At 38.2% G+C, this 15,312-nt stretch overlaps 1 protein-coding gene and 2 long non-coding RNA genes across 3 annotated transcripts; 2 read left to right on the top strand and 1 right to left on the bottom strand.

The window, feature by feature from the left end:
- Nucleotides 1-2,050: 2,050 nt before the first annotated feature.
- LOC124016244 lies at nt 2,051-4,204 on the bottom strand. The gene is made up of 3 exons (XR_006835329.1): nt 4,007-4,204; nt 3,814-3,898; nt 2,051-2,456 (listed from the first exon to the last, which is right to left on the bottom strand). It is a non-coding gene; the product is annotated as an uncharacterized LOC124016244 (long non-coding RNA).
- Nucleotides 3,375-4,408, top strand: LOC124016243. Its single transcript, XR_006835328.1, has 3 exons — nt 3,375-3,392; nt 3,543-3,689; nt 3,836-4,408. It is a non-coding gene; the product is annotated as an uncharacterized LOC124016243 (long non-coding RNA).
- A 1,435-nt stretch (nt 4,409-5,843) lies between these two features.
- LOC124016236 (interferon beta-like) lies at nt 5,844-7,112 on the top strand. The gene is made up of 5 exons (XM_046331792.1): nt 5,844-5,969; nt 6,065-6,151; nt 6,283-6,432; nt 6,684-6,773; nt 6,878-7,112. The coding sequence occupies exons 1-5, from the start codon at nt 5,844-5,846 to the stop codon at nt 6,983-6,985; spliced, it is 561 nt and encodes a 186-aa protein (XP_046187748.1). The 3' UTR covers nt 6,986-7,112.
- Nucleotides 7,113-15,312: the final 8,200 nt, after the last annotated feature.

The following is a 15,312-nucleotide window of genomic DNA, read 5'->3' as shown; positions in this document are numbered from 1 at the left end:
AAACAACAACACAGAGTTACACATAAACAAACATACAGTCAATAACACAATAGAAAAATATATGTGCAGTGTGTGCAAATGTAGAAGAGTATGGGAGATAAGGCAATAAACAGGCCATAGAGGCGAAATAATTACAAATGAGCATTAACAATGGAGTGATAGAGGTGCAGATGATGATGTGCAAGAAGAGATACTGGGGTGCAAAAGAGCAAGAGAGTAAGTAATAATATGGGGATGAGGTAGTTTGGTTTGCTATTTACAGATTGGCTGTGTACACAGCTACAGTGATCGGTAAGCTGCTCTGACAGCTGATGCTTAAAGTTAGAGAGGGAGACATGTGTCTCCAGCTTCAGTGATTTTTGCAATTAATTCCAGTCATTGGCAGCACAGAACTGGAAGGAATGGCGGCTAAAGCAAATGTTGGCTTTGGGGATGACCAGTGAAATATACCTGCATATACCTGCTGGAGGGCGTGCTAAGGGTGGGTGTTGCTATGGTGAACCGTGATCTGGGATAAGGCGGGACTTTACCTAGCAAAAACGTATAGATAACCTGGAGTCAGTGGGTTTGGCAACGAATATGAAGTGAGGGCCAGCCAACGAAAGCATACAGGTCGCAGTGGTGGGTAGTATATGGGGCTTTGGTGACAAAACGGATGGCGCTGTGATAGACTACATCCAGTTTGCTAAGTAGAGTGTAGGAGGATATTTAGTAAATGACATCGCCGAAGTCAAGGATTGGTAGGATAGTCAGTTTTACGAGGGTATGTTTGGTGGCATGGGTGATGGAGGCTTTGTTGTGAAGTAGGACGCCGATTCTAGATTTAATTTTGGGTTGGAGATGCTTAATGTGAGTCTGGAAGGAGAGTTTACAGGCTAACCAGACACATAGGTATTTGTAGTTGTTTCACATATTCAAAGTCAAAACCGTCCAGAGTCGTGTTTCTATTAATGCAAGAGGGTGCGGCAGCAATCGATGGAAGAGCATGCACTTAGTTTTACTAGCAATTAAAAGCAGTTGGAGGCCACGGAAGGAGTGTTGTATGGCGATGAAGCTCGTTTGGAGGTTTGTTAGCAAAGTGTCCAAAGAAGGGCTCGATGTCTACAGAATGGTGTCGTCTGCGTAGAGGTGGATCAGAGAATCATCAGCAGCAAGAGCTACATCATTGATATATTCATAGAAAAGAGTCAGCCCGAGAATTGAACCTTTTGGCACCCCCACAGCGGACATTAAGATTTGTATTAAACACGCTCAGGACATATGCACGGATGGCAGTACAATTAGTCCTATAGCCTACTAATCCATAAAGGAAAGCCATTAAAACAAGTCAAATGTATCTTCTCAAAATGTAGATATATTCAAATGCCTTTTTCAATTAAGTGTGTTTTATCACTGGACAGGGCTGGCCTGTTTTGGACAGGGCTGGCCTGTTTTGAACAGTGTACTTTGAGCACCTATACAACTTCCGTTCCAACCATGGAGATACTATTACATTATTAGAATTGCTAATTCTACGGTTCCAACCCATCTATGAAATTGTGTTCCACAATCAATAACGTATTAGAAGTAATATTCGCCTAATAGAATACAAAGGTGCACAGTGTATTCTGTTATCACGAAATGCATTGCTCCAATGTAATTCTTTGCATAGACATGTATAAAAACTGTTCACTTTCTTTACGTTTTTCATTATTCATTTCACAATAGCATAATTAAGAATCACCCGTTGAAAATTGGGGCTTATCAATGGAATCATTCAACCTTCTTCACAGTGTTTTCCCTGTACACCAAGGCAGAACCGAATGATTAAAAAACGGGGCATATAAGCAGACAATGAACGATCTAAAAATATTCGATGATAACTTGTCTTACTCAAGAAAGCAAAAAAGAGACCATGTTTGTATGCAGCTTTATTAACTCAATCATTATTGTTGTTTTTCTACATTCTTTACGAACTGATATGTGAAACTTATTGATGCCAAAATAACAAGTAAAACAGGCAACAACAACAAAAAAGTTAAACAAATGTACATTTTCTGCTGTTACGGCTAATCATTTTGTTGATGTAGTTAAACATATGGGGCTCAAAACAGGTGGGTTACGGTTGGAAAACCGGTCGCCACAGGGTGGGTCCAATATAAAATGCTCTCGAATAGAGGCTACATTAATCTGAGCAAATTCTAAACCACCACAAATAGGATGCATTTCGCTGCCTCAAATCACATATGAAACTGGGAACTTCCAAGCGCCTTTGTTGTGTCATAGGATGCCTTGGCAGCGCACCTGTTGTGGTTGAGTTGAGTGAAGACATAAAATACATATATATATATATATGATATGCTCTCCAGGAACACAGCACATGCGCATGGGAGATCACGCGAGTGGAGGTTCGCGACAACCTGGTGCAGTTCAAGAAATTCCTCGACATCAGAGTCAAGCCATGAGGAAGAAGAGGTCTGTTGGAAAACCACATAATCATCATTGGAGACATGTGACATGTTTCTGATCCCGGCTAATAGATTCACAGCTGATATATTTACTGACTGAATGATTTATTTATAAACATGGTTGACTGACATGTATATGTGAAGGCGATGAAGTTATTCCTTTATAATCAAATCAAATAATTATTCTCTCATCATTTTTATTAATTCGTTTATATATTCAGTCATTCATCCTTTCATTCTTTCATGCATTCATTTGTTTATAGACTGACCTTTTTAAAGGAGCAGTCTACTGTTCAAACAATACCAAAACGGTCAATGAACCACTATTTTTCTCAATAGCTGAGTATTGGGGTTGGAGAAAAGTAATCATTTTCAAAGAACTAAGGATGAAAGGAATGTCCATCTACGAGATTAAAGTTATGGGCTAGTTTGAACTACATTTGGAAGCTGTACCGTGTTTTACCGACGTGTTTTACCTACGATAATGTTATCACAACACATTGGTAAATTGGTTTATTCTTGCAGGCCTGCTCGTCTCTACGAACGACGAAAAATTCAAATATTCATGCTCGCCTTTAAATGGTTGACTATCTACCTGACTCTGTTCTGTTCTGCTTATACACAGCAGCATCCGATCTGTGCAGGTGGACGCAATTCATGCACTAGCACACACATTTTTGCACCTGTCCACTATTTGATGTGTACAATTTGATGCTCAATATATCTCATTAATAGACCTCAATTTATTGTATTTTATTATGGGACGTTTTATATAACCAATGAATTCACTCTCTGTACCACAATGTTTCATTCGTGGATACTATTCCAATACAGTTCACTTTTTGACATTGATATGACTTTATTTCAGGGTTGACCATTTCTAGTTCTGTTTCCGTAAAGAAAAGTCGAGAGCATGTTTCAGAGCATGTTTACAAGAACACACAGGTAAGATACTGAAGTGTATCATGTAGCAAGATTTGGATAGAATAAACTACAGAGTTTGATTTTTTTCCATTTCAAAATGATCAATTGGAAGTTTAACCATGGAATTTATGAGACATCCTCATGTCTAAAACGATGTTTTCTATTATACAGAGCGAGGACGTCTCTGTGGTTGCATTAGAGTCTTTGGAATATATGACCCAATTATTTAACAGCCTGACTCCTTTCACATGGAACAAAGAAACACTGAACCTGTTCAAAAACAGATGACCTAGTTAAGTTAAGAAATTGGAGGGATGCGTAAGTTGTAGCCTAAGTTATATTTGGGGGCAGACAATAATTGGCATAGGTCTTTATTTTGTGATTTAATCTAAGCGATATATTTTTTTCTGTACTTTTCTTAAGACGGAACTAATTCACTCACAACCATTTTATATTGTCTTCAGGTCGGGTGTGGTGTTGGGGCATCCTCTGGAGATGGAGGGTCAGTGACTTCAGGCAAAGGGTCTCTGAAAACGTATTTCAACAAGCTGAACACAATCTTGAAACAGAAGGTTTACAATATCAAATGCACTCGAAAATAGGCTAAATTAATCGGAGGAAAAGTTCTAGATCACCACAAATCGGAGGAATTTCGCTGAAACTTGGAACTTCCAAGCGCCGTTTTTGTGTGTCGTCGGATGCGTTGGCGCAGCACCTGTTGTGGTTGAGTTGACTGAAAAAAATGCATGTCTTGTATGCGCTCCAGGAACACAGCGTATGAGCAGGTGAGATCGTGGGAGAGGAGCTTCGCTACAAACTGGTGCAGTTTTAAAAAATTCCTTGACCCCATGGTCAAGCTGTGATGAAGTCAACTGCAGAGTCAAGCGGTGAGGAAGAAGCGATCTGATGGACAACCTCATAATCATCATTGGAGATTGGATGTCCTTGAGGCTGGCTAATAGATAGATGGATGATATTTTTACTGACTGACTGTTTTATTTATTTGTGAAGGATTTGTAATATTTTTTATAACACTATTAATTGACAAAATACATTCATCTATTATTATATTGTTTTTTTCCTCATTCATTTATATATCCAGTCATCCATTTATTCATCCATTCAGGCTTTAATGCATTTAGTTGTTTATAGGCAATCTACAGTTAAATTAAACACCATAGTGGTCACTCAACCACTATTCTGGTTCGAGAAAAGTAACCGCTGTCAGAGCGCTATTGATTCAAGTAATGACCATCCAAGAGATCAACATTATAGTTTCAAATACATTTTCAAGTTACACAGTGTTTGTTTAGATGTATATTGTTTCAAACAATGTCATAAAAAAGTACATTTTGGGTTCTTTTGAGGTAAGAGAGGTAAACTGAGCACATTAGGCCTTTAAAAGTGATTTATTCTCCAAAAGTCAATAGGTAGCCTGTATACCCTTCATTTAAAAGTCCAAAATTGGATGTAGAAATCGCAGAAATTGCCCCTTTATCTCAACATATCCAAGACGATGAAACTAAGTGTTTTTAGGAATTAGGATTTAGGTATTTTTCTACTAATTTTACGATAATGTTACCACAACAGAGCACATTAGTTTATATAGTCTCTCGTCGGTAATAAATAGTCAAATGGTAATGTTAGCCTGATTCTTCAGATACAGACGTCATAAAATGCTGGTTGATTTGTATTTGATCATCAGTTATTATCAACAGTTTAATTGAAATGTATCGACATGAATGGGATTAGAGACAGAAGATGCAAACAGAACGAGATCAATATTAAATCAGCATCTCTCACTCCCTCTGTCACATACACTCGCACGCACGCACGCACGCAGACACACACACACACACCGAGAGAAACAAACAAACAATACAATAGCAGTTTTGTGATTAACAAACAAACATGGTAGAAGGCCTTCCCTTAGTCCATAAAAGTGCTATTAGTTTAATAATCGTGTTTATAAAAACATATAGAGGTCTACTGCATTCATTGTAAAGTTAAGGGGTCGATTCTCTCTCCCCCTCTCCCTCTCTCTCTCCTTCTCCATTCTCCTTTAAGCCCATGAGTTCATTTTTTTAACATACTTAGGACAATGTTCCTCCTATGAAGGAAAACTCGAAACATGATGAGAGGGAAGTGGAGCACACGAAAAGAGAAATCCGGTCTTGCGGTTCACGAGGCAAAACTTTCCCAAATTCATTCATATCAACTCTTAATTTAGAGGGACACCCTTTCACTTTTTGTACATCCATTCAAGCCTCACTATTTAAGATAATCCGCAGATATGGGATCAGAACACAAACCAAATTCTGACTGGAGGAAATTTGCAATATACTGGCAACAGGTAAGTCAACAACATGCTATCATTTGATCATTGCTTCAGGCTTCAATTAATTAATTATTTTCAGGATTATATTCAACTAACAATGACCATCTGTTGCAGATCATCGAACTACCATAAGAATGGCAATTCAGACTATCACTTGGATGAGCGCCTTCCTCTGCCTCGTGCAAGTGTTCTCGATGCCCATGCCTTGCCAGCTACAAGGACAGCTGGTGCGAACAACCCACAACCTACTGAGAGACATGGTACATTTTTTAAATTACTTTTGTTTTGAGATGTATTCTCCAACTATGTTTAACTGAAGAGCTCAACATGAGAAATGTGTTTTCTCTTTCTTTCAGGGGGTCATTTTCCTCTGGAGTGCCTGCAAGAGAATGTCTTCATGGCATTCCCAGCCACCTCATTTGCAACCTCCGGGGCGCCACAGGTAAGGGCAAGCGAGCATATTCAAGAGTTCTTTACAGCATGAAAGAGTATTTGCAACCGTTAGGATTAGAAAGTAGAACACTTTACACGGCCATTTATGTTAATTGAAATTATTGTTGTTGTCCGTTTCAGTTGAGCAGCAGTGCTGCTAAGGCTATTTATGAGACATTGAAGAACATCGACACGTTGTTCGGAACTGACGAACTGCCGACAATGTGGGACCAACAGAAGTTGGAGTATTTTCAGAACATTATCTACCGTCAGATTGAAGAGAGCGAGTGTGTGAGTACCTACCTAGGCCAATAGAGATAGCTTAACTGTTTAAGTGTGGTATGGTGACATTTTAATTATTTTATTCTTGTGTCAGATGATGGGGAGTGTGGATAAACGTGATTATCTAGTCAGGGCAAAGGTGCTGAATACCTACTTTAGGAACATCGCGGTTGTCCTAAAAGTAGGGTACAAGCAAATACACTATAATGGATGCATTTGAATTATTATTCATCGCCTGCCTCTTTCTTCCTTTCTGGCAGATGAGCAGTGTGGATACAAGTGATTATCCCATCAGGGCAGAGGGCCTGAAGACATACTTTGGGAACATTGCAGCAGTTTTAAAAGAAAAGGTAGGATATAGGTTGAAAACAAATAGACACATTGTTTTGATAATATCTCTACATAGGATAATATTACTCTACATTGCCCTAACAATTTATTTTTATTTTCACAGAATTTCAGTTACTGCGCCTGGGAAGTGGTTCGAAAAGAACTCCTGTACACCCTTGAATTCATTCTGAAACACACCTCTGACAGCCTTCTGTGGTCCAACAGAACATGAATTTGAACTTCTAGATCTTTTTTTACTAATTTGTTTTACAATTGAGCTTGATTTTTTAAAGCCTTCTATTCTACAATCATGCAATGTGCAATGTCAAACAGCAATATTATAAATGTATTTATTTATTTATCAACGTTATTTATTGATGTAGGCCTACTTATATATTTATTTATTTATTTATCAACGTTATTTATTGATGTAGGCCTACTTATATATTTATTTATTTATTTATTTATTTATCAAGGTTATTTATTGATGTAGGCCTATTTATGAATCTATTTTTCTATTTGAAAATCGTGCCTTTTGTTGCTCTTCATCAAATGTTAAGTTACTAAAATAAAAAATACTTTTAAATATTGGTAATTTGAGTGCTCATTCTGTATCCAAGTTCAAGGTGTGATTTTATGTAGTTATTTTCTATTTCACCTTTATTTAACCAGGTAGGCCAGTTGAGAACAAGTTATCATTTACAACTGCGACACTGCCAAGATAAAGCAAAGCAGTGCGACAAAAACAACAACACAGAGTTACACATAAACAAACATACAGTCAATAACACAATAGAAAAATATATGTGCAGTGTGTGCAAATGTAGAAGAGTATGGGAGATAAGGCAATAAACAGGCCATAGAGGCGAAATAATTACAAATTAGCATTAACAATGGAGTGATAGAGGTGCAGATGATGATGTGCAAGTAGAGATACTGGGGTGCAAAAGAGCAAGAGAGTAAGTAATAATATGGGGATGAGGTAGTTTGGTTTGCTATTTACAGATTGGCTGTGTACACAGCTACAGTGATCGGTAAGCTGCTCTGACAGCTGATGCTTAAAGTTAGAGAGGGAGACATGTGTCTCCAGCTTCAGTGATTTTTGCAATTAATTCCAGTCATTGGCAGCACAGAACTGGAAGGAATGGCGGCTAAAGCAAATGTTGGCTTTGGGGATGACCAGTGAAATATACCTGCATATACCTGCTGGAGGGCGTGCTAAGGGTGGGTGTTGCTATGGTGAACCGTGATCTGGGATAAGGCGGGACTTTACCTAGCAAAAACGTATAGATAACCTGGAGTCAGTGGGTTTGGCAACGAATATGAAGTGAGGGCCAGCCAACGAAAGCATACAGGTCGCAGTGGTGGGTAGTATATGGGGCTTTGGTGACAAAACGGATGGCGCTGTGATAGACTACATCCAGTTTGCTAAGTAGAGTGTAGGAGGATATTTAGTAAATGACATCGCCGAAGTCAAGGATTGGTAGGATAGTCAGTTTTACGAGGGTATGTTTGGTGGCATGGGTGATGGAGGCTTTGTTGTGAAGTAGGACGCCGATTCTAGATTTAATTTTGGGTTGGAGATGCTTAATGTGAGTCTGGAAGGAGAGTTTACAGGCTAAACAGACACATAGGTATTTGTAGTTGTTTCACATATTCAAAGTCAAAACCGTCCAGAGTCGTGTTTCTATTAATGCAAGAGGTGCGGCAGCAATCGATGGAAGAGCATACACTTAGTTTTACTAGCAATTAAAAGCAGTTGGAGGCCACGGAAGGAGTGTTGTATGGCGATGAAGCTCGTTTGGAGGTTTGTTAGCAAAGTGTCCAAAGAAGGGCTCGATGTCTACAGAATGGTGTCGTCTGCGTAGAGGTGGATCAGAGAATCATCAGCAGCAAGAGCTACACATTGATATATTCATAGAAAAGAGTCAGCCCGAGAATTGAACCTTTTGGCACCCCCACAGCGGACATTAAGATTTGTATTAAACACGCTCAGGACATATGCACGGATGGCAGTACAATTAGTCCTATAGCCTACTAATCCATAAAGGAAAGCCATTAAAACAAGTCAAATGTATCTTCTCAAAATGTAGATATATTCAAATGCCTTTTTCAATTAAGTGTGTTTTATCACTGGACAGGGCTGGCCTGTTTTGGACAGGGCTGGCCTGTTTTGAACAGTGTACTTTGAGCACCTATACAACTTCCGTTCCAACCATGGAGATACTATTACATTATTAGAATTGCTAATTCTACGGTTCCAACCCATCTATGAAATTGTGTTCCACAATCAATAACGTATTAGAAGTAATATTCGCCTAATAGAATACAAAGGTGCACAGTGTATTCTGTTATCACGAAATGCATTGCTCCAATGTAATTCTTTGCATAGACATGTATAAAAACTGTTCACTTTCTTTACGTTTTTCATTATTCATTTCACAATAGCATAATTAAGAATCACCCGTTGAAAATTGGGGCTTATCAATGGAATCATTCAACCTTCTTCACAGTGTTTTCCCTGTACACCAAGGCAGAACCGAATGATTAAAAAACGGGGCATATAAGCAGACAATGAACGATCTAAAAATATTCGATGATAACTTGTCTTACTCAAGAAAGCAAAAAAGAGACCATGTTTGTATGCAGCTTTATTAACTCAATCATTATTGTTGTTTTTCTACATTCTTTACAAACTGATATGTGAAACTTATTGATGCCAACATAACAAGTAAAACAAGCAACAACAACAAAAAAGTTAAACAAATGTACATTTTCTGCTGTTAGGGCTAATCATTTTGTTGATGTAGTTAAACATATGGGGCTCAAAACAGGTGGGTTACGGTTGGAAAACCGGTCGCCACAGGGTGGGTCCAATATAAAATGCTCTCGAATAGAGGCTACATTAATCTGAGCAAATTCTAAACCACCACAAATAGGATGCATTTCGCTGCCTCAAATCACATATGAAACTGGGAACTTCCAAGCGCCTTTGTTGTGTCATAGGATGCCTTGGCAGCGCACCTGTTGTGGTTGAGTTGAGTGAAGACATAAAATACATATATATATATATATGATATGCTCTCCAGGAACACAGCACATGCGCATGGGAGATCACGCGAGTGGAGGTTCGCGACAACCTGGTGCAGTTCAAGAAATTCCTCGACATCAGAGTCAAGCCATGAGGAAGAAGAGGTCTGTTGGAAAACCACATAATCATCATTGGAGACATGTGACATGTTTCTGATCCCGGCTAATAGATTCACAGCTGATATATTTACTGACTGAATGATTTATTTATAAACATGGTTGACTGACATGTATATGTGAAGGCGATGAAGTTATTCCTTTATAATCAAATCAAATAATTATTCTCTCATCATTTTTATTAATTCGTTTATATATTCAGTCATTCATCCTTTCATTCTTTCATGCATTCATTTGTTTATAGACTGACCTTTTTAAAGGAGCAGTCTACTGTTCAAACAATACCAAAACGGTCAATGAACCACTATTTTTCTCAATAGCTGAGGATTGGGGTTGGAGAAAAGTAATCATTTTCAAAGAACTAAGGATGAAAGGAATGTCCATCTACGAGATTAAAGTTATGGGCTAGTTTGAACTACATTTGGAAGCTGTACCGTGTTTTACCGACGTGTTTTACCTACGATAATGTTATCACAACACATTGGTAAATTGGTTTATTCTTGCAGGCCTGCTCGTCTCTTTTCGAACGACGAAAAATTCAAATATTCATGCTCGCCTTTAAATGGTTGACTATCTACCTGACTCTGTTCTGTTCTGCTTATACACAGCAGCATCCGATCTGTGCAGGTGGACGCAATTCATGCACTAGCACACACATTTTTGCACCTGTCCACTATTTGATGTGTACAATTTGATGCTCAATATATCTCATTAATAGACCTCAATTTATTGTATTTTATTATGGGACGTTTTATATAACCAATGAATTCACTCTCTGTACCACAATGTTTCATTCGTGGATACTATTCCAATACAGTTCACTTTTTGACATTGATATGACTTTATTTTCAGGGTTGACCATTTCTAGTTCTGTTTCCGTAAAAATTAGAAAAGTCGAGAAAAGTTTTCTACAATCATGAGAGCATGTCATTCATGGCATTCCCAACCATTTATTGCAACCTCCGGGCTCATATATTTATTTATTTATTTATTTATCAAGGTTAACTTATTGATGAAAGAGGCAACTTAGGATTTAAAGAATTTACACGGCCATTTATCTAATTGAAAATTATTGTTGTTGCTCTTCATCAGCATGTTAAGTTACTAAAATAAAAAATAGCTTTTATGAGACATTGAAGAACATCGACACGGTTCGAACTGAGTGCTCATTCTGGGATCCAACAGTGTTGATTTTATGGTTATTTTCTTTATCTACCGTCAGATTGATTTAACCAGGATGTACAAAACTCCGCGACACTGCCAAGATAAAGCAAAGCAGTGCGACAAAATTCTTGTGTCAATGACAGAGTTACACATGTGGATAAACATATTAGTCAATAACACAATATAAAATATATGTGCAGTTGTGCCTAATTAAAGAGTTGAAATGAATAATTACGATTCATCGCCTGCATTTGGGATGAAGTGTGGATAGATTTGGGCAAGTAGAGACATACTTTGGGAACATGCAAAAGAGCAAGAAAGGCCTTGAAATAGCAAGACAAAAAGTGAAAGGGTTCGAGTTGAAATGAATGAATTTGGGAAAAACTTGCTCTTTCCGTGTGCTCCACTTCCCTCTCATCATGTTACCAGTTTATAAAGTCTCTGTCAGGTAATAATACAGACGTCAAAAATGCTGGTTGAATTTGATCATCAGTTCTTATCAGGAGTAATATTACTCTATTGAAAATTTATTTTTATTTTCACAGAATGCCCTTTCTTCTGAAACACATCTGACAGCCTTCTGTGAATTTGAACTTCTAGATCAATTGAGCTTGATTTTTTAAAGCAACATTGTCCAAAGTAGGTTAAAAAAATTAAGTCATAGGCTCAACTGTTGCTAAGAGAGACAGAGAAGGGGGCCATAGAGAGAAATAATTACGAGAGAGTGAGTATCTTCCCCTTAATAGTGAGGCTTTAAAAAGTGAAAATGAAGAGTGCAATTTGGGATACCTCTATGTCTTTGTAAACAACCAATATTTAAGTCATAGGCTCAACTGTTGTTAAGAGAGACTAATAAGGGGAAGACTAAGGGAAGGCCTACTACAATGATTGTACTTCACAAAACTGCTATTTGCTTGTTTGTTTCTCTCTCTGTGCGTGCGTGTGTATGTGACAGAGGGAGTGAGAGATGATGATTTAATATTGATCTCGTACTGTTAGCATCTTCTGTCTTAATCCCAATCATGTGTATACAGTTGAATTCAACTATTGATAATAACTGATGATTAAATTGAAATCAACCAACATTTTATAACGTCTCTGAATAAAGCAGGCTAACATTAACATTTGACTATTTATTACTTACGAGAGACTAAATAAACAAATGTGCTAATGTGTTGTGATTACATTATAGTAGGCTTAGTAGAACAATACCTAAATCCTAATTCCTAAAAATACTACATTTCACCGTCTTGGATATGCTTAGTTAAAGGGGCAATTTCTGCGATTTCTACATCCAATTTTGGGCTTTTAAATGAATGATAGACAGGCTACCTATTGGCTCTTGAAGAATATATAACTTGGAAAGGCCTCATGAGCTCAATTCACCTGTCTTACCTCAACAGAACCCCCAAATGTACTTTTTTATGACATCGTTTGAAACAATATACATCTAAACAAACACTGTGTAACTTGAAAATGTAGTTGAAACTATAATGTTGATCTCTTGGATGGTCATTACTTGAATCAATAGCTCTCTGACAGCGGTTACTTTTCTCGAACCCCATCCCTCATCTATTTACCAGAATTGTGGTTGAGTGACCACTATGGTGTTTAATTTAACTGTCGGTTGCCTATAAACAAATGAATGCATGAAATACTGAATTGATGAACAAATGGATGACTGAATATATACATGAATGAATAAAAACAATATGATAATAGATGCATGTATTCTGTCATTTAATAGTGTTATAATAAATTATTACAAAGCCTTCACATAATCAGTCAGTCAGTAAAAATAGCATACATCTATCTATTAGCCAGCCTCAAGGACATGTCACATGTCTCCAATGATGGTTATGTGGTTGTCTATCATATCGCTTCTTCCTCACGGCTTGACTCTGCAGTCGACTTCGTCACAGCTTGACCACCGTGTCTCACATGCTCATGCGCTGTGTTCCTGGAGCGCATATAAGACATGCATTTTTTCAGTCAACTCAACCACAACAGGTGCTGCGCCAAAACATCCGACGACACACAGAAACCGCGCTTGGAAGTTCCAAGTTTCAGCGAAATTCTTCCAATTTGTGGTGATCTAGAACTTTTCCTCTGATTAATTTAGCCTATTTTCGAGTGCATTTTATATCCACCTTCTGTTTTAAGGTAGTGTTCAGCTTGTTGAAATACGTTTTCAGAGACCCTTTGCCTGAAGTCACTGACCCTCCATCTCCAGAGGATGTCCCAATACCACACCCGACCTGAAGACAATATTAAATGGTGGTGAGGGAATTTGTTCCGTCTTAAAGGAAGTACTGAAAATACTTTAAAAAAAATATTGCTTCGATTAAATCACAAATTAAAGACCACTCAACCACTATTCTGGTAAATAGATGAGGGATGGGGTTCGAGAAAAGTAACCACTGTCAGAGATTATTTTCTGCCCCCCAAATTTAATTTAGGCTACAACATGAGGGATCATACTTACGCATTCCTCCAATTTCTTTTAACTTAACTAGGTCATCTGTTTTTGAACAGGATCCGTGTTTCTTTATTCCATGTGACAGAAGTTAGGCTGTTAAATAAATTGGGCCATATATTCCAAAAGCCTCTCTTAATTTTTTTATAACCTTTATTTAACTAGGCAAGTCAGTTAAGAACAAATTCTTATGTTCAATGACGGCCTAGGAACAGTGGGTTAACTGCATGTTCAGGGGCAGAACGAGGGTACACCACCTTTGTTTACATAAAACGTCCTATCATAAAATAAAATAAATGGAGGTTTAATAATGAGAAATATTGAGCATCAAATTGTACACACCAAATAGCGGACAGGTGCAAAAAATAGCGCACTAGCGCATGAACTGCGTCCACCTGCTCAGATCGGATGCTGCTGTGTATAAGCAGAACAGAACAGAGTCAGGTAGATACTCAACCATTTCAAGGCTAGCTTGAATATTTCGTCGTTCGGAGAGACTAGCAGGCCTGCAAGAATAAACCAATGTGTTGTGATAACATTATCGTAGTTTAATCAATTTTAAAATCCTCATGAGTTTAGTTCAACTACTGTCTTAACTCATCAGAACCCAAAATAAGAAAAGTTTATGCCATTGTTTGAAACCATGTAAATGTAAACAAACAAAAAACACTGTATAGCTTCCAAATGTAGTTAAAACTTGCCCATATATTTAATCTAATTTCTTGAACTGCACCAGGTTGTCGCGAACCTCCACTCGCGTGATCCCCCACGCGCATGCGCTGTGTTCATGGTGAGCACACAATATATATATATATTTTTGTTCACTCAACTCAACCACAGCTGGTGCTGTGCCAACGCGTCCTATGACACCACAACGGCGCTTGGAAGTTCCCAGTTTCATATGTGATTTGTGGCAGCGAAATGCATCCTATTTGTGGTGATGTAGAATTTGCTCAGATTAATTTATCCTCTATTCGAGAGCTTTTGCTATTGGAACCACCCAGTGGAGACCGGTTTTCCGAGCGTACCCCACCTGTTTAACCACAACAACAAAAAAGTAAACATTTGATTCACTTTTCTTTGTTGATGCCTGTTTTACTTGTTATTTTGGCATCAATTCGTTTCACATATCAGTTTATTAACAATGTAAAAAATAAATAATAGTAATAATAATAGAGTTAAAGTAGTGTAACTGATGTGAAATGGCTAGCGGTGGTGCACGCTAAATAGTGTTTCAATCGGTAACGTCTGAGACCTTGAAGTAGTGGAGCGATGGGTAAAGATGCTTCGTGGGTGACTGTTGATGTGATTGAATATTATCTGATGTTGGCTTGTGTGGGGATGTATGTATGTGTTATGCAACATAGCGGACTTGAAACATTGTTAACAGTTTCAGGGCCATGGGCCTTTCTCATGATGGAAAAATACAGAATAACATGAAGACAGGGCACATTCAGAGGCAAATTCAGAAGGTAGTGTTGCGAGAACAAACGGTCTTTTGTTTGATAACAGGAGCCAGGTGCGAGATAACAGTATCGAGCATGAGCGCATAGATATTCTTCACAGCAACAGTTACATCTGAAGCTCCCGGGGGCCGGGACCAGCTCTACGCCAACAATCAACGATAGGCTGGGTGAGTCTAAACCACGCCCAGTCTCTACTCTGACAGGCCGGCTCGGAAGCAGGAACTATTTCTGTCAGAGTATATTTAT

This window comes from Oncorhynchus gorbuscha, linkage group LG26, assembly GCF_021184085.1.
Source record: "Oncorhynchus gorbuscha isolate QuinsamMale2020 ecotype Even-year linkage group LG26, OgorEven_v1.0, whole genome shotgun sequence".
NCBI lineage: Eukaryota > Metazoa > Chordata > Actinopteri > Salmoniformes > Salmonidae > Oncorhynchus > Oncorhynchus gorbuscha.
The sequence above is the reverse complement of the archived record's forward strand: the minus strand, read 5'-3'. Positions and strand labels throughout refer to the sequence as shown.